The sequence below is a fragment of the Centropristis striata genome, chromosome 2, assembly GCF_030273125.1.
Source record: "Centropristis striata isolate RG_2023a ecotype Rhode Island chromosome 2, C.striata_1.0, whole genome shotgun sequence".
NCBI lineage: Eukaryota > Metazoa > Chordata > Actinopteri > Perciformes > Serranidae > Centropristis > Centropristis striata.
This window is the reverse complement of record NC_081518.1, coordinates 11345810-11365361: the sequence shown is the minus strand read 5'-3', so window position 1 is coordinate 11365361 and position 19552 is coordinate 11345810. Positions and strand designations below refer to the sequence as shown.

The 19552-nt window shown below is 39.4% G+C and overlaps 1 protein-coding gene across 1 annotated transcript in view; it reads right to left on the bottom strand.

Annotated features, from left to right (window-relative positions):
• The window catches only part of kiaa1549lb (KIAA1549-like b), a 73097-nt gene that overhangs the window by 8598 nt on the left and 44947 nt on the right, over nt 1-19552 (bottom strand). The window contains exons 8-17 of the mRNA XM_059353081.1: nt 15793-15852; nt 14779-14930; nt 14124-14295; nt 13449-13612; nt 11691-11726; nt 9992-10182; nt 6218-6348; nt 5152-5276; nt 3074-3303; nt 1929-2061 (exon numbers count right to left, since the gene is read on the bottom strand). Of these exons, the coding sequence (XP_059209064.1) occupies nt 1929-2061; nt 3074-3303; nt 5152-5276; nt 6218-6348; nt 9992-10182; nt 11691-11726; nt 13449-13612; nt 14124-14295; nt 14779-14930; nt 15793-15852 (1394 nt within the window). The remainder of the gene's footprint in view (nt 1-1928; nt 2062-3073; nt 3304-5151; nt 5277-6217; nt 6349-9991; nt 10183-11690; nt 11727-13448; nt 13613-14123; nt 14296-14778; nt 14931-15792; nt 15853-19552) is intronic.

The following is a 19552-nucleotide window of genomic DNA, read 5'->3' as shown; positions in this document are numbered from 1 at the left end:
ACAAGGCTCTATGACAAACGGTTCATAAGTTATGAAAGGAGGCATGACTGAAGTAGAGGTTAACCTTCATCCCTGAACAAAGAACTCTCAATGACGCCTCTCACAAGAGTCTCATAAGTTTCATAAGTCTTCCTGCCAATTAGTATGAATAAACACACACACACACACACACACACACACACACACACACACACATTCATGACCAAACACTTGACCTCCATCCTAGGGTAAATGGTAAATGAACCTGTACTTATATAGCCCTTAAATGGACCTGCATTTATTTGAGACCACTCAAAGCGCTTTACACTGTGCTTCAACACATTCATACTGGTGGCAGAGGCTACCCTAAACGGTGCCACCTGCTACCATCAGGATTTTTTTTCCATACACTGATGAACGCAGCATCAGGAGCAATTTGGGGTTCAGTATTTTGCCCAAGATACGACATGTAGGCTGCGAACCACCAACCTTCCACAGCCACAGCCGCCCCCAGGTGAAAATTATAGCAGCTAGAGGGTGGGGAATTTTCTTCATTATTATTTATTTATTTTTGTGGACTGACTGAACAATAAATCGAGCACAGAGCTGGTACATGAATTAGGCTTTGACACATTTACTTCGTAACACTATTTACCATACGTCCCAAGCTTCCCAATAAGCCATGCCAGTGAGCCAGTACAGCTATACCAGAGCCAGTCACACCTGTGTTTCTCCTGCTCAGACTGGTCCAAATAGCTGGCAGGTCAGTGACAGTTCAGTGAAATATTTCTACCGCTGCTCATATTTTTTACAAAAGGACAGCTCAAAACACTCTTTAGAAATGGTCTGCTCAATTACTCTCTGGAGCTCACATACTGGTATTCTGACTTCATGATAGAAAGAGCCATACACAGAGTCGTAATGGAACAATAAAAGAGTGGAGGCATAAACCAGCCATCCTGAGACGCATTACATATCAAAACGACAGGACCTTATAAATCTTAACTTTTAATTATGAATGAACCACTTCCCTTCCTCAGGCTTGCTGTAGCATACTTGATACCACAACTGAGTAGAATATGCCAGATTTCTAGCTCAGCGATGGAAATATGGCCACTGACAAGCTCTGATTGATAATGATCTTTTCTATTTTTACATTCCATTTTACTTGATTGAAAACAGTGACATTATTTATTTATTTATTTTTAAATGACCCGCCAACCAAATGTACCGATAAAATTAGATTCTCCATCGATTCTGATATGTTCAAGTATCTAGTCTAATTTGGCAAACACAGAATGCACAAAAGAGCTTGTTTAAAGTATTGATTTGCCATGTTTCTGATTAACGTGAAATGGACAGAAAGGAAAAGCAGTCTGGCGAGGGTGATATCCTTCACACAAAACACTTTAACACCACACAGTGTTTCAGTAGCTTTTCTCTAATCAACTTCTCACAGAGCTTAATCTGAAATTATTATAATTTTGGAGATTTTTGTTTAAGAAAAAACGTCTTGTTTTCTCCAGTTCTGCAGTACTACTCTCCACCTGAACTGAGACTGTTGTGCTGGAGAGGGGGCTGTTTTACCAAAACACAAGTATGCCAAAACCAATCAGGAGAAACGTAATCATTTAAAGATGAACTCTGTATGGTCAGAATGTTTACGGGTATGAGATTATAAAACAGAAATTAGAATTAGAAAACAGTCCCGTGCAGGGCTCCAGGGCATGGCTTTGGTGGACGTTTAGCTAATTGCCCTTGTAGTTGTCATCTGTATTTGGCAACAAGCTTTTTAAATTAATAATAATGAAAGTACCATCACAGTGTTACTTTTTCAAGCACGCTAGAGTAGATGATATGTTTTCAGTATGGTTAACATGAATTCTTTTAGGAAATTTAATTGCATCTCGCTGGGGGACAGGGTCAGTGGGTGATGGCATGTGACTCACATCATAGCCGCTGTTGCGGATGCCTCTCCTGGGTCTCTCCCTCATAACAAGCAGGTCCATCTCCGTTCCTCCAGGACTGGGACTGCTCAGACTCTGTCTGCTGCGATAGGCCGTCTGCCCTACCTGTGAGTGTCTGTCAATCAGAGTAAAGGGTGGATTCAGTACAAATCAAACCTGAGGTATAGTCCTCATTAACTGAAATCTTTTTCAATTCAGCTCTCTTACTTTCAGTTGTGGTGCCTGCCAGTGAAAGGCAGATGCAAAGTGGAGGAGATGGAAAATACAGTGGGGGAATCTGATTCCTTTTTTTTTCTTACATAAAGTTGCGTTGCAGACCAAATGCAAACAGTATGCTCGGATCTCTCATAAGGACTTCAAGTAGAAGAGCTGAATCAACAGTTTAATGCTGTGCCATATGCCAGGTATGAGGATATTCTTGAAGTTTTGCACAGCAAAGGCAATACTGATAAAGCCTCTAGTGAAACAAAATAACAATGTACAGTAAATGACAAAGGACAAGATGCAGATCAGCAAACTTGCATTAAAGCCATCTCTTTAATCAGGCAAAGCATGTTGCTGGTGTAAATGATCAGCCACTCACTAATTTCAACAGTAAATAGCTTAATCCTTATCTTGCTTAGCCAAGGGGATATAAAAAATAGCGACAAGCAAAACATTTCAATGTTGCTTTCTGCTTTGAAGGCAGCTCCTGTGGATACATGTTAATATCATGTGATGTTGATCTGAGTCTGCAATAACCAAACACTCTGTCCCTCTTTATGTGCATGTGTTAGGCAGAAGTAGGACAGAACCAGCATAGTGGACCATCCGACTCTTTGCCAATCCTCTTATCTCCATTATGGAGGCTCAGGACTTGGATCAAACTAATCAGACAGGCCTGATGGGTCTCTCACTGCCTACTAAGACAGGATAATGACAACATTAAAGGAGACAGTTTTACTTATCTATAAGCTAATTAGGCAGGGTAGGGGTCAGTTGGGATGGGTAACTGGCCGTGGTTAGAAACTCAATCCATCAATATGAACTGCCATGTCACCTGATGACTACTCAAATTGTATCCTCACACCCTTGTGTTTACACTCAGCCAAACCCAGGTTCCACTTGCTTTTCCACTCTCCCCTCACCTCCTGTGAGACTTGACATAAGTGGAACCTCGCTCATCATCAGGCTCCAGTTGTCTGCCATGCTCACCGGCTGCCCTCTCATGGCCGTGCCGCTGTCTCTGCACCACGGCTCGACTGCTGCTGCTGCCGTCTGTGGAGGGGAAGTCATAATAGCCCTTCCTCTTAGCCTTCAGTCTCAGCTTGTTCCTGTAGTGCTCAATGTCTGACTTCTGCTTCAGAGCCAAGTTCACCTGCAGAGAGGAAAGAGCACAGAAGGCAAAGAAACACGAGGAGATCAGAAAGAAAACAGACACAGAGTTCTTTTTGCTGTATGTGGTATGTTTCTGCTCTGTCTTAAAAGGCGTGTGTAGATGAAAGATCAGAGAATAAGAAGCTCTGAAAATCAAACTGTTATGCAATAATCACCATTATAAAAATCTAGAACATAGCTATTAGTTTATTATCATTATTAGTTTATTACACTGTAATAAACTGTAAAAAACTCACAGATGAAATAAAAAAATATGGTGCATTGTGTAAATCAATCGTTTTTTAGTTGTAACTTGCTTGATCTAGTGATAACAATCACTTAACAGTACAGGTTGTTCTATATATATTTTCTGGGGAATAACACTTGGATGACCTTACATTAAATCACTATATTGTCATTGAAGGTCAGAGTTTCATCAGACAAAATCATACCATGCCACAAATCATGTAACTAATTCTGAATGGACTCTCTACATTTTCTGGCACAAAAATAAAATTCTATTTCACATAATTGATTAAAGCCCTGAAAACCTCTTTAGTTATTATTATCTCCGGCAGGCGTAAGCCTGGAGGGGATTATGTATTCGTTCGCATTCATGCATGTGTGTATCTGTCTGTCTGCAGCTATTCTCTCATACTACTGGTCCCATCAGCCTAATATTTTTGCGCATATTTATAACTGTATGCTCAAGGATCTCTTGTGGTTGCAATGAGTCACAATGTCTGGGGGAAAAAAAATATCTGCTCTGTTTTATACCATTACTCCTCTGAACTGGACAGTAGTGATCAACAACATAGCAACTGGCTTGGTTAAAAACAAGCCTTACCTAGTCTCTTAGCCTTGATACAGGTTATATTTTGGCCTTTGTTGTTGCTCAAAAACTGACATCCATTGAAAAGTTTGGCTTCATTATTTACCAGCCTATCTACAGATTAATTCCATACCTGGTGTGTTGTGACCCACTAAAGTAAAGGCACGATATGAGATGAATAAATCCTTGTTTATGATATCTCTACTGCCATGCTAACAGTGAAAGTAAATAAAGTGGGATTAAACTTTTCCTTGTTTGGGAGTGGAGGGGTAGACACATCCGTTGAAGATCTGCACTGCACAGACACCCCTTTAAACCAACATGGATAGGGTTCTGTCCTGGTTCTCGTACCTGATATTGAACTATTAGCGTTTTGACACATAAAAAAAAAGTTGGTTCCCAGCTGGAATAAAAAATAGCAGGTTTTCTTGACCTGAAGTGTGAACTGAAGTTGGCGTGTCATATTCTATAGGTTAGAAAGAGAAGATAGCGTCTTCTTTGTCTTCTTACCATTAAAAGTTGCTCCATGCTTGTATATGTAACAGCCAAACAAAAGCTTGCAAGTAATCAATGCAGTCTGTGGTCTTTCTACTACTGTTTATTTCTTTCATGTTTTTTGTGACAATGAAAAAAAACTGGTAGAAACACTGGCTCCTTTGCTAGATAGCACCGAGGTTCCAAAAATCCTAACTATTGAAGAACCAGAGCTTGTTGGGAGGAAAGAGGTTATAAGTGCCCTTTTCTAGTTTATTAAGAGGAGAACTTTCAAAATACCATCTTATCTGCTTCATCAGGACTATGTTGTGGTTGAATCAAATCTGTTTGATAGTTCTAGCAACATACTGTAAGCAACACATTTTACACTTGCTGTGACAGGTGCACAGAAGCTTCTCTCAGCTGAGCTCTTTAAAAACAAAAAAACATAAAGAAATCTCACATATGAATTAAACAAAACAGTTCGAACTTTCACAGAAAAAAATTGTGCATCCTCTAAACGGGCGTGTGCATGTGCATCACCTCTCCATTGACGATGGCTGAGTCCTGGCTGCGGTCAGACGACGCGGGGTGTGTGTAGTGGGGCTGAGCAGCCATGGGCTTTATGGAAATGAGCTGCAGGGAGCCAGAGGAGGTGTCATATGGATCTGAAGAACAGAGAGGGAGTTCACTCACAAAGAGACTACAAACACCTCTAATCATTACATTGTCAGTCAAAAGGGGAACAAACTGTCACACTTCCTCTTTGTCTCTCTGTCTGCCTCTCTCTCTCTCTCTCTCTCTCTCTCTTTCTCACATCACCTTGTCTCTCCGTGGCTGACACTTTGGGATTATGTCAAACATCCCTCGTCTGTGTCAGCAAATGAAGTGGTGGACAGAGGCGATAGATCACAAAGATAGCGTTGGCTTCAAAAGGTTGTGCCAATGCATCTTTGTGATAGATGAAAGGAACTGACTTTGCACTTTCATTCCTTATCTGACATCAGACAAACTGGATTCAATTCTAGTTTCCCTTAACTCAGCTGATGAATTATTCAAACCCACCCATTAACAAAATCATAATCTAGCAAGCTCGATCCAATTTACAAGAAGGGTATATGAATGTGATTAATTTAACTCACGCCCACCACATGTGGAACATTTAACAGCAGTGGACAAGAATAGAAGAGAGAATAGTTCAGTGTCTGAACAGCTTTTAGTTAAACTGCTCTAGAGCACGAGATGTGTGACTTCTTGTGGTCTTTCTGTGATTTTGGATCATTGAATGTGTGAGTGTGTATGTGTGTTACAGCCCCACTATTCTGACATACTGTATCATGTCAGCAGAGTGTCTGTCTCATGCATATTCAGAGGGTCCATCTCTGCTCACTGCTGAGTGGCTACCTTTCTGGCTATAAAAAAAGCTGCAGTGGCTTTGCATTTCTCTCATGATACCTGTGTGCATGAGCTACAGAGAGTGGAAAAGGGTTTCACGCTGGAGAGAATGGAAAAAAAAAAAGATCTTCTGGCATTCGTGACACCCCTGACCTTGTCTGCAAAGGAGCAGTAGAATAAATTATTTGTATTTGCATCAGTGTGCGACTCTCACCATCCCTCTTGCGCGTCTCCTCCTTTGTCAGTTTCTGCTGTGCTGTGACTTTCAGCACTGTCAAGCCCCTGCCGGAATTCAGCTTCTCTGATTCGTTGCTGATGACGGAACCGTCCTCACTCGGCAACTTGCTGCAAGTAACCATAGCAACAGGAAAAGGCGGTGAGCTCTACGGATGCTGGGCTCACAGCCAGGTTATGTCATCCCTCCCTTAAACAACCTCACCTTCCCGGCTCCCTCCCTCAAGCTTGGGTCCAGTAAACATAATGTGTCATTACTGCATTTTTTTTTTTGTAAAATGAAAAAATAAATTGTGTTCATTATCAAAACCACAAAACCATCACTACACACTGCCTGCTTTCAAAGAAAATCAAGGCTATTCAATCCTTCCTTTCTGAATAGTCTAAGCCAGTCATCAGCTGGTTTCAAGTTGTATAATAATAATAATGCTGAATTCATGCCAAGCTGTGTCATTATCATGTTGACGTAATAAAAAACTTGTCTATATTTCTGTTCACCTGTCTCCTCTACTCTCTGTATTCTTTAGTGAGCGACATGCATGTTTGCAAAACCAGTGTGTCCAGTGTGAAGCAAGACTGGTTTTTCTATTAATTGGACAAACAATTGCTTTATCCAATTCTTGTTTCACAGGCTTCAAACGCTGTACTGTAGTTGGAATTAGCGCTGATCAAGCAGCGGCTCAGAGGACCACGAGGCTGACAGTGACATCAAAGCACCGTGGTCTGTCCCCTAATTGTCTGGTAAAAATGATAACAGCAAAGAGAGACAGAGGAACAGCGGCTGCCCTCCCTGCTCTGGTTGAGGCAGTGCTGCAGAGAGCCAGCTCCGTGCTCCAGACAAAGACGTGTGATGTGTAATAATTAATTGAGGTGTATAGAACACATATACACTGGCTTGGGAGAGGACTGTACTGTATGTTTGATCCTGTGTTGGTGTGTAGAGGCTAACATATGTGTTACCTTGGTACAAATTAATGGATATCAGAGAGGAAGAAGCAGATTAGAAACAATTTGTGTACAACATGCCTGCATGCATGTTTTTATCCAACATGCATAACAGCATCCAAGCCCTGAACTCATGAATGCATAACTTATCCTATTTAGATCTTTATGTATACATACGAATTTAACATCATGGCATCATCCCACAAATTTCTCATCTTCCGGCAGAGCTCAACAGGCATTTTGGGACAGTTATTATTTTATACCAGCTGTACAACAGGTGAATGACAGGTTGCATCTTCACTCATACGTCAAGAAGAACTGTGAGCCTACACCTGACTGAATGATTCACTCGCCTGTCAATATTCTTTGTATTAAGTAGAGAGCTTAAGTCATGTTGCATTTGCAGGACAGCTACTTTCCACTAGCATATTCCTGATTTCATCAACTTAATCAACATCAACACAATCGAAATTTTCTACCTTTGTGCAGCAAGATGAAAAGTGCTTGTGCACACTTTAGGAATCTGGAGTGCTTACTAATCCACACCTGCGAAAAATGACGACCTAGTCAGTATTTTGTGGGCTACCTAAGTCAGAAAACATGGTTTTCAGATTTGGCTCCCGTTCCTATGTCACATCAAGGTTCATTAGAATATACTGCCCCCATCTGAGTATCTCCAACCACAGCTTAAGAGCTACCTTTGCAAAGGTTCTAACATGGTCGTTAATTGGGTCGATCAAATATAAACTTGAACATGAGCAAAATGTGTCCCCATTTAAAGTCAACCAGGCTCAGGCTACTTTAAAAAAAATGTGCTACATTATATTTAATCTCTCGGTTTTCATTTCTGGTGTTATTATCTGAAAAATCAGGGAAGAGACATTAAAGAACAAGCTTGTTGCGTCCTGAGATAACAGAATAGAGCTGGCTGGAAACCTGATAACTAAGGAATGGTGATTTAAGACTTGATCTCATGACTAGAAGGGAACCTTTAAGAGCAACATTTTGATAAATAACAAATTAAAAACTTTTGCTGCCTCAGGACTCTCCACAATCATTATTGCACGACCTCCAGTCTATAGATTCCCTGTTCTGTCCCATACATTTCATCTGATCTCATTATCCTGCATGGCTTTGAAAAATTCCGCCCTTTTGCATTTCTTGATTAAATAATTTAGCATGATTTAACATGGCAATTAATTTCCGAAGCAGCGCTGCTGACTGTCAGATGAGGAAAATGGTCGATTTCACCTGCCCACACAGAGAGCCCCGTTAATGACCGCCTATCACTCAGCATAAGGGTAGAAGGAGGACAGACAATAGGGCTGGAGGGATCTTTGTGTTTTATCGCCCTGCCTCTCTCGATGTGACCCAGGAGCTTTCTGACAGAGCAGCAGTGCAACTGTTGAGATAACACATAATGTAAACATATGGACTATCTTTTGGGAGCTTGCTTGCCTTTAGTCTCAGTTGAAGGAATAATCTTAAAATATTCTTGAACAAACTGATTTGATCGAGCTGCTTATCATAAATTCAGCAACTATTTTCCTTCTAACTGAGGTTCTGTCCACACTAATAAATTTTCCTTTTAAAATGCTGTTTTAAAGTTAAAATGATTACCAAGGGTTTTGTCACAGTTTCAGAAATAATCTCCATCCATATTAACTGAAGTGCACATTGTATGACCATTCAAATGCATGGCCACTGTAAACAGGATGCAGGTTGTCTTGCCTGACTCTGCGGTTGAAAACATAGAAAAATACTATGGAGGAAAAACAGTAATGGCAATTCCTATGTGCAGACGATAAATCCTTTTGATTTAGGTATCAAAAGTATCAAATGGCCTGTGCCACTCTCACATTACATACATTTTTTTTCAAGCATTTTAGAAAACATTATGATGTTACCGGGTTATCAAATTATTTTTGGCATAATGTATAATCATATTTAGCTGCTTTTCGCAACTCTTCATTGTTTGCAATTGAATGCATGATATGCTAGCCTCCTTTCTGAAAGGCATATAAATTTGAGTGCGCACATTCCAGTTGTTGAAAGTGGGCTTGAACCGCTAATAGATGATAGCTAAAGTTACAGATTAAAGGGAGGAAAAAGTGTTCATAGGATACAGTTTTACATTCACGAGCACACTATGGAAGGTGATTCAATGCACATGTCACACACATGTCCAAGAACTATTTTATCCTAATTAGGCACTTTTTTTCTTACAAAAAAAAGAAGGAGAAATCAAATATCATACATTAACTTGCACTTCTCCAGAGAGAAGTTTGTGATTACGAGATTTTATAAACTCAGACAATGTTTTCACTGTTTGCAATGGAGCTGTCTCTCATAATATCTATCAGTGTGGCCATTTGCAAAAGTACACACACACATCTGTAGACAAAATGTGTGTATCTATTTAAATAGTTTCCTCATGTTTTAAAGGGTTTTGTGTCCTTGATAGCTTTGTAAAGACGACGGTGATGACTCAGTTTTGTTGAAAATGCTTTGTAAATAGACTTTCAAATGAATACGACATTATAATTATTATAAATAATAATCATGCAGTGTTTAATCTTACCACCAAAATAAAAAACAAATCACATCCTTTGTTCGACTGAATACCAATAAGGTATGGCTTCACCTATATCCAGTCAGTAAAACTTTGTATTAGGCTAGCAACGTCGAGATACTGTCCAGATTTTGAATATAAATATTGTCCAAAAGTTTCCTTATTTGTATCTCTTTTTCCACATCCATAATACAGATTACAGCATGAGAAGGTGAATATGTGTAGATACAATGATACCTCTTGTGTTTGTCAGAGGTAAGGCTCTTCTTGTTGGCAGTTCCGTCTTGCTGCAGGGCTTTTTCTAGTGAAAGTGGCGTGTCCCGAATTTGTAGAGACATCACTAATGTATCCTGACTGGCAGGCAGGGTCTCCTCATCTCCTCCCTGTTGGCCCAGGTGCTGCTTGGCATAGTCAAAACCCTGGACTGGCTGATAGACAGATAGTGAGGAGTAAAAAAATTGGAGAAAGACAAAAAGAGACAGCTTTAAGTAAGCTTGAGCTCTATTCACATCGTCATATAAAATAGCCATTGATAGGAGAAACAAAGAGATATATGATAGCCAACTAAAAGTGTCATGTATCTCAAAATAGCTCAAAAGTGTATCTTTTTAAGAGATGTCCAGATGACTTAAGGAGCAGAACTGGGATTACTGTGCTGCTGTGCCTTGAAATAGATAAGCACAGATTCAACTGAAGCCCTTTCTCATCTTCTTCCAAATTCTTGTCAAATAAATGACTCGCAGTAGGCGGTGACAAGATGAGATCTCCAGACTCTAACAGAAATCTAGTAGTGAAGTAAAATGTCAGAGGATTATAAGGAGGCGGATGAGGATTCATGGTGTTCATCAACATGTTTATAGTTAATGTAAAGGCCAAAATAGTTAAAACCCACACACTACTACACACAGAGATATCCTGAAATATTTAGGACTACTCTCATTGCAGTGTCATAAATTGTCACACACATCGCTGCCTCAAAGCAGTCAAAATCAATATGTGATTCTCTTCAGACTAAAGAACATGCATCCTCTCTCTCCTACACATATAGAGAGTGGAGATTGCCTTTGGATCCAGTTTTCTCGCTAACTAAAAGTGCTTCTGCAGCTGGTCTTAAAAGTGGAAACTCTAACAAGGGTGTGTGATGAAAGTGTGAGGCTTACAGACAGTGAAAGAAATACGGAAGAGGCAGTGAAAGAGCCTCATTTACATTTTTAGGAGCCACTTTTACATTACTTATTAGAAAGAAGCGGCGATATCTCTGCCTAGAATGCAAGTTTGTCAGAAGCAACCCAATTATATTTCATTATCTAACCAAATAAGCTTTTTGGTATTCTTTTTACATGATGAGACTTTGCAGGACGTTAGATGTTGTGTAGCTGTAACTGCTCTGAAAGCAGCATTTGAAGTGGCAGTTCAATATTGAAGATTTTATTTTAAATTTAAATGAAATTTCATTAAAAAAGCATGGGATGTGCTGAGTATTATACTCTGCTTTTCCATTTATCTACAGTGTTGTGTAACAGTGACGAGAGCAACTGTGCAGAAAACACAGAGGTGGAGAGATAACTTTGATCAGAGCATTGTACTGACCCTCTCGATGCAAAAATAGTGGAAACAGTTTTCAGTATTCTCTACACAAAACAAACAAGTGTGAGACACGCACTTATTCTGCTGGAACAACAATCTCCATAATAGCCACTCTCTGTAAAGAAGAATAGGCAATACCAGCCTTCATCCAAGAAAATCCCATTGTGAAAGGTTTGTTACTCCAAAGTGCTGTTGTATCCTTTGTTTTCATCAGCACAACAGGATTTATTGAAATATAGCATAGGTTATATCTGCCCAGAATCCCATTCAAATCCCACTGTTGGCATAGTTAAACCCTGAAGATGAAAACACAGATCGGTAATGAGAAGAAATACAGAGAGGCAGATACCTGGTGATAATAGCCCACATCTCTCCGATACGCCATCTGAAAACAAGAGAAAATGTTTTTAGCTGCATGTGGTCAAGTTTCAAGACTGACTAGGATTTTACCAATGCATTAACACAGGCAATACAGACAACATTATGCAGATAATACACAATACAACATGAAAAAATCTCTATAAGAAAGTCACCCACACATCATCTACTGACACATACTGAAACACAGTCGCTATGAAGTCACTAACAGCAACAGCAGAACTTCAACAGGTTTGTCACAATAACACACTCATTTTGTTTTCAGACAATCCTCTGTTAACTGTTGCTTCATTTTCACTGTGATATGTTTGAAAGAGACTGATTAATAAACTTTTGAGAAAATATACACTTAATGTGAAAAGAATAAATCACATTGTCACAATCATTTCGTAGAAAGAGGTAGAAAAATATTTTATCCCAACTTTATGGGCGACCGTGTACTTTTGTTAATAATTGCGGTTAACATTATTTTTGTCATTTTAAGATAATTTTATGCCACTGATATAATAATATTAATAATAATGCATTAGAATGCACATTATCCCTATTACTCTTATGGAGACACTGGAATTGCAATGTGAAATAAATAAATAAAACATGAATAAAATAAAAGCACACAACTTAAACAAAAAATAAAATGGTCAAAACACTTTTTCGCCTAAACGTTATCTGTACTTCACTTTATTTGTGTTTGTGCATGTGTAGGAGCTGCCTGAGCTGCGCCTATGCTGAAAACAAAATGCTTAGGCACTGTGCCAAATCTTTTAATGGTATGAAAGACCCTGCTGTTTTTTGCCATCATATGACCTTCTTATGCAAACAATCATAATATTGTACAATATATTGACATGGCCTTGATCATTCTTGTTGACCTCAATAAGTTGATTGTGTAGTTATTGTGACAGGCCTCGTAGGGTGTTAATTTCTACTTGTATATATCAATATACTGTATATCAGTTTCTTTGTCCAACGTCTAAAACTAAAGATATGAGACCAGCATGTTTTGTGAGACACAACCTGAAAAGTTTATATAAAAACTCTTGTAGACTTCAACACAAGCACTATACATTTTGTGGAATTTAATTTGTATTTGGAGAACAAATCGCCCTCAAGAGAACACAAGAACTATTTTTGTTGTCTCTTCTTGTAAGGCTATGCGATATACGGACATGACCTCAATAAATCAATATTTAATTATTGTTACACGGCGAGCTGCGACTATTGATCGTTTTCATTGATTAATCTGCTGATTACTTTCTTACTAAATCATCAGAAACATTATACTTTCCCAAAGCAGAAGGTGATGTCTTTAAATATCTTGCTTTGTCCAACAGTCACAACACTCAAAACCAAGAAAAGAGTCACTCTCACTGTTGAATATTTTAAATTAAGTTTTCTACCAACGATTCCATCGATTAATCTGAATCTGAAGATAAATACTTCTGCTTCATTAAAGAGCAATAAATAGTTAATATAGAAAAGAGAAAATAGGACTGGTCACTGAAAATTAACAAGTAATTTATTTTTAGAAAAATCAACATTTTTATTGCTTTCAAAATATGCATACAATAATATTATCTTTCAGTTGCACAAATATAGTGCTTTTAAAAGCCATATTAGGCTACATTTTGTGTTTTAAAGAAAATATTTTATGAAATGAATAAAACAAATAAACTTTAAATAAATGCTTAAGTGATGAAGAAGGAACTGATAGAAGAGAAAGAGATACCTTAGCTCGGGGATTGAGGTTGCCGATGGCGTCAGCTTTAAAGTCATTTTTATTCTTCCTGCACAGCACGGCTGTGATGATGATGATAATGAGTGTTACTACAGCGATGGGGGCCAACACCGCAGCGATTATCCAAAGATTATTAGGAGGGTTCTTGACCACAGCTGAAAACAAAAAAACACTTTTTAACCATCATCACTTCATTCCATGAACTCTTAACACTACATAATAACAATTAGTCCATTGGAAGTAGAATGCACAGCCCACTTTTCCTGCTAAAACATGCAGAAGCTTCCGTTACACCCACGCTAAGTGACACTGCGTACAGCTCAACCTGATATAAAGTGTGCCTGATTCAGCTATTGCAGGCAAGAATCCATAAGAGAATGTAGCATGCCCTTTCTGTTTTTCTCCTGACCAGCTCCGTCTCCTTCTCCGCCTTTCTGCTAGCAGCGAGCAGCACTGCAGCCCAAACAAACACAGTCCTGCCGGGAGCATTTCAGAGAGATTAGAGAGCAAAGAGCTTTCTCAACCTTTTCTTCTACTCCCCTCACCCCAGCACCAGCTCTTCTTTCTAAACCCAGCATGACTCATGTGTTTTGGTTTTCATATCTGTCTGTTGTTGTTTCTGTCTATTTGCCTACTTGTCAAATGCTAGAAGGATGCTGTGCTTACGCTCTGCTTGCAGCTGGACAAAGTAGCCCAGGGTGAGCGCCATGGTCTGAGAATCCACTGTGTTCAGGACCTTGGCAGCGGACGTGCCGGATAAAGGAATGCCATTGTGCTGGACATAGTAAGTCATCTCTGCTGGATTCTTCGACCCTGACACCCTACGGATACTCACCATCTGATAGGAAAAGAAGTCATTATCAGATGTTAAATGTTGAATCGCTGGTTGTGTTGTTATACATTTCAGAAAGAAAACCATGCATTTAGGCATGGAGTCTCATGAGATGGAAAACTACATGGGCAGAAGAGAGTACTTATTTAGTAAAACATTCAACCTCTGGCTTGTTTTGATGAGCAATTAGTAGATGATGAGCTGAGAATCCCCCTAATTATCATGGGTTGACCACAAGTAATCATGTGCAGAAGTGGGCATCAAAGTGTACATCTCATGAAATATTCATACTTTTAAGAAATATGCCAACAAAACTATTGAATGTGTTCATTAGACGTCTGACTAATAAGCCAGGGCACTGAGGCAAAACATCAGAATAAGAATGATTCACTCTTTTCACTCTTTAACCCTGAGCGTCGCAGACTGTTTGTTCTTCCAGAGAAAAGTCAGACTTGGCAGTCCCCATGCGCCGCTGTGCCAGTTTCTTACCTGGACAGTGTAGCTGCCTACAGCAGTGGCTCGTCTGAAACGAGTGCCCTGCTGCCCTGCCAACACAAACAACTCTGCCAGCCGCTGCTCCATTAGACTGGCAAAGCTTTGGTACTGTCCCTCCAGGCTGCCGTTATCCACATCTTGGATCACTGCAAATGTAGACAAAAGAAAGAGGATGGCCAGATGGTTATTAAGAGAGAAAATAAATTGATGGGGAGGAGAGAGAGTCACACAGAGAAAACAAGAGACAGAGGTAAAATTAGAAATGAGCATGTGTAAGAAAAAACACACTTGAGTGGTGTCCTGTCTTTATATTCTGGTATATGTTCGCCATTTACAGAGGAAACACAATAACACTGCTGACATAATCTCTGCAATAGTAAAACTACAACTACAACTACAAAACTACAGCTCATGTTGCTCTGTCTGATGATTATGCAAGCGGTAATAATTTGAAAAACTAACAACAAATTCAGCCTGTGCTTCCTGGAAGCTTGTTTTGGAGTCTTCCTGTCCCCTAGTGGTCGAACATCAACTAATGCAGGTTTAATCTGTTCCACTTTATCAACCATTGAAAAGCAATAATCCTGGTTATACATCTTGTTCAGTGTGAGAAAATCCCATTATATAGGGGATGACCTTGAACTGACTCTGCCTCTCATTGCAGTAAGTGCAGGGTTAAGGGGAGCCAAACAGCCTGATCTGAAAGGCCCATCCATTATACAGTATAGCAGTCTCTGTGCCCTTGAACACTGCCAAATGTATTCATGTTGCTGAAATACTAAACAACAAACAATCTATGAGTCATGTGCACCTCACTGCTCCTGTAAAGGGAGACAGTTTAGATTATAAACATAAGCAGATGGATATTCAAAGTTTCTGCATGAAATTCATCATTGTAAAGGTGCATTTCACAAACATACAGTCCAGGAAAAGTAACTATGTGTACTTTTTTTATTCATGAGCACATGTTGTGTTTATCAATATTTAGTTTTTTAATGATTCACCTACCTGTAATAACCCAGAAATCTCTGGTAGCAATGGAGGTGTTCAGATTGTGATACTCCAGTGCTGCAAGGAAAGAAAAGCATAATTATTCTCTGTCAGCACCAACATTAATCAATCGGTAACCTTATGACTAAAAACTTTTATTTTTCTCTTTAATCTGCACAAAACTGTTTTACTTCCTTGAACTTCATTTTATGGAGAGGTTTTCATTCAATATTCAAATGCATTATTTAATACCATGAGACAGGAGAGACTTTAAGAGATATGGTCCAAAGTAAACCAGAAAACACACAGACTTGAAGCTAAAAATATTATTAATTAGAAGACTAACTTTTCAATGCCAGGGACATCTTTATCAAAGTCAATCAAAACAGAGACTCACATCATTTTAAATAACTTCCCCTTATTAGCAACTGCTAAAAACAGGGAGGGGACAATAAACTTTAAAAAAAAAAGTTAAATATATGATGTCTGTGACATTACATTCAATTGAACATTGAACTAAATACAAACCTGATTCCAAAAAGGTTAGGATATTGTCTAAAATGTTGTTTTTTTTGTTTTTTTTAAATGGATGTGAAAAATGTCCTCGTCCTTTGTGCCATGTATTCATTAAAAACTGTACAGGAAAAAACTGATAAACTTTTGATTTTAAACCCAACATTTTTGGAATCAGGGTTGTATTAGTGGCTATAACAGTTAGCAACAGTTGTAAATAACAAGTATCAGAAATTATTAATAAGCCCATTAAACATCTTAAATATCTCATTCATCACTCCCCTATTAAGAAGCTCTAACAGCAAAAGCCAGAGGAGTGGGGTACATGCTGATAGCGTACCATAGCAATTAATTAAAGAAAAAACCTGAGAAATGGGTTATATATACATATATATATATATATATATATATATATATATATATATATATATATATATATATATATATATATATATATATATATATATATATACAGCTTTCTGTCAGTCAGCTAAATGAGCCCTAAATCTGCCCAAATAAATTATCATTTGAGAAGATTTACATTTCCACTGGTGGAACTGTTATTTTTGCCACAAGTGTTGGTCTTGCAAAGCAGACATTTTATTTTTGTGGAAGCATTGCTAATAAACTTGGGCCAAATGTGAAAAAAAAACTTCAAGAAGAGATGGGGAACAGTTTAGTGTGGTTGAAATCTCAGTTTAAATCCTCATTATCACTGCATGTCAGACAAATACAGAAGCAAGGAGAGCTTTCAGCTGCCTGAGCTCTGGTTGTCTCTGTGTTCTTTTACATCTATTTCTTGCCTGATTAAGCTCTTGTGCTGGAGGCTGGTGCAGTGTTTGGGGGAATGCTGTATCACTGGCCTGTGAAAGCAGGCTCGCTACAGAAATGTACACTCAGGCATGACAGGAGAGAGGAGAGAGGGGGGAGGAGGTGGAGAGGAACAGTAAGGGCTTTAGCATTGTTAATGGATAGGGCTGCAGGGCTGTCAGCAAAGTCAGTCCAACATTGTCTATAAGTTTGAATCATGTGGAATATTAGTCGGCGAGGAGGTTTTACATGAGCCTTTGCTGTTGTGTGATGACAGCCTGGGGGATACATTTGTACACCATTTATAAGTCATTCCAAAAAGAGAAAAAAGGCTTTGAATTCATAGACAGGAGGCTATTATTAAAAGAATATTTCTTATTTTGCACCAGTGCTGGGGTTGTGGTTTTCAGTGATTGTTATAGTTTAAAAAGAGACATTTTGCAAACAGCTCCACTCATATTCCACCTGAGAGAAATTGTTGAAGAGCAGAGGGGGAGTAAAACAGCTGAGCGCAGCCGTTCAGCCTACACAAGTGCCACAGGAACAGCGGAGTACTCGGTGATACAAACAGGCGCTGCGGAGTGGTGTGAGATCCCGGGCCTTTTCTGTCAGAGCAGAGCCCAAGGTGGTATGAGAATCCCCCACTGTTAATTATTTACTGCGATAATTGGCTTTGAAGTGAGAAGGCAGCCGCTGCCAGCATATGCTCACAGCTCATGCAAACTGTGTAATATCACTAATGGCGAGCCTACAAAATAAACACAGCAAAATCACCGCATACACTCTCTCTTCTTTCTTTTACTTTCCTGTCTTCCTGGATGTGTCTCTGTGTCACCTTATGCTCTCTTAGAAACCCTTCTTGGTACTATGTTGCCTCCCCTCATTTCTTTCTCTGCTCCCCAACTGAATCACCCTGCCTGTGGGTAACTTCACTTTATAACTTAATTCAATCGCAACACAAAGTGAGTTTTAATTTAATGCTCGCTAGCAGAAATCCTATTCATCTTGATTTAAACAGTGTGTAAACCGAAATTGCTGTCCGCCCTCAGTGACACTGATGCTGTATTCCAATTCAGAAGCTGCTTCCTAAGAATACTTGATTTAATGGCTGCAACCCCAGAATAATTGGTGGATTACTGAACGGTCCTACTGGGCACAGGCCCAGGGGCAAATATGGCCTTCACCTGCAAAATATCAATCAAAGAGACATGTACAAAATAAACAAGAAAAAAGCTGCAAAGCAACACAAAACTATAAAAGAGGCAAAATACCAGACATAATATTATGTATGGTGGGGGCAAATCTGGCCTTCACCTGCAAAATATCACTCAAGGAGACACATAGAAACCAGAAAGAGATGCAAAATGGCCACAAAGAAACATAAAATGCCTACAAAGAGACCAAAACAACTACAAAAAAAACAAAAAAACAGATGCAAAACAGCTTCAAAGAGACACAACACCACAGAGAAATGTGTAATGATTACAGAGAGACACAAACTAACAAAAGTTGCTAAACAACTGTAAACTTTGTGTCTTGCCCCTATGTAGGAGAGGTGGATGGGCCTTTTGCATGTTGCAATCGTTTTGTTTTGAAAGGAAACAACCTCCAAATTTTCTGTCTTATAGCTGTATCTTCTGTGGCCCTCAGTATCCCATCATCTGGTCAATTGTGTAATGGAGCATTGTGGCTGCGAACATCAGCTTGGGAAGTGGGGAAACATTACATAACCGTGTCTTATTTACCAGGTATTTTGTTCAGCTGGTCATCTGGCACCTGTACATAAATCACATCTGGAGCAATGAAAAAGCCACTGCAGGAGGTAAATTAAGGAGGCCAGGCAAAAAAACCCTCCACTGTCTGGAGCCTGGACATCGTTTATCTCAAACACCAGGTCACAGGGTGTTAGAGCGCACAAACACACCATTAATTTTGTTCTCTGTGCAGTTAGACATCTAATTGAGGAAGGAAGAGCAGTTTCTGCCTCACTTTCACGTCCCATAAAGGACACAAGAGCCCCCTCATTGGGAAACAGCGTGTGTCTTTCCAGATAGACAGATATTATCTAACATACTTCACTTGACTGAACATGAACTTTTGGTTCTAAATTCTGTTAAATGTGCTCCAGCCAGGTACACTCTGGGAGGTTAAAAACGATCTGTAGCCCATTTACCCATCTGGCTCTGCAAAGCCGAACAGGAAAGTAGAGAATGTTCTTTCAATATTGGCCTCAGCTAGATGGTAATACAGGGAAGCACCTGGCTTAATTCCTGGCTCAAGAATCGACTTTGCTGTGGTCCTGAGCATGATCTTGCATAGCCAACGCTCTTTCTTGTGAAACTGACCAAAGTCTGGGTAAATCCAAGCACTGCAGTTGGTAGGAAAGACTAATTTCTGCTTGAAGACAAACCTAACCACAGGAGCATTTTCCAGGCGTGGGCCAATACAGTCGCTA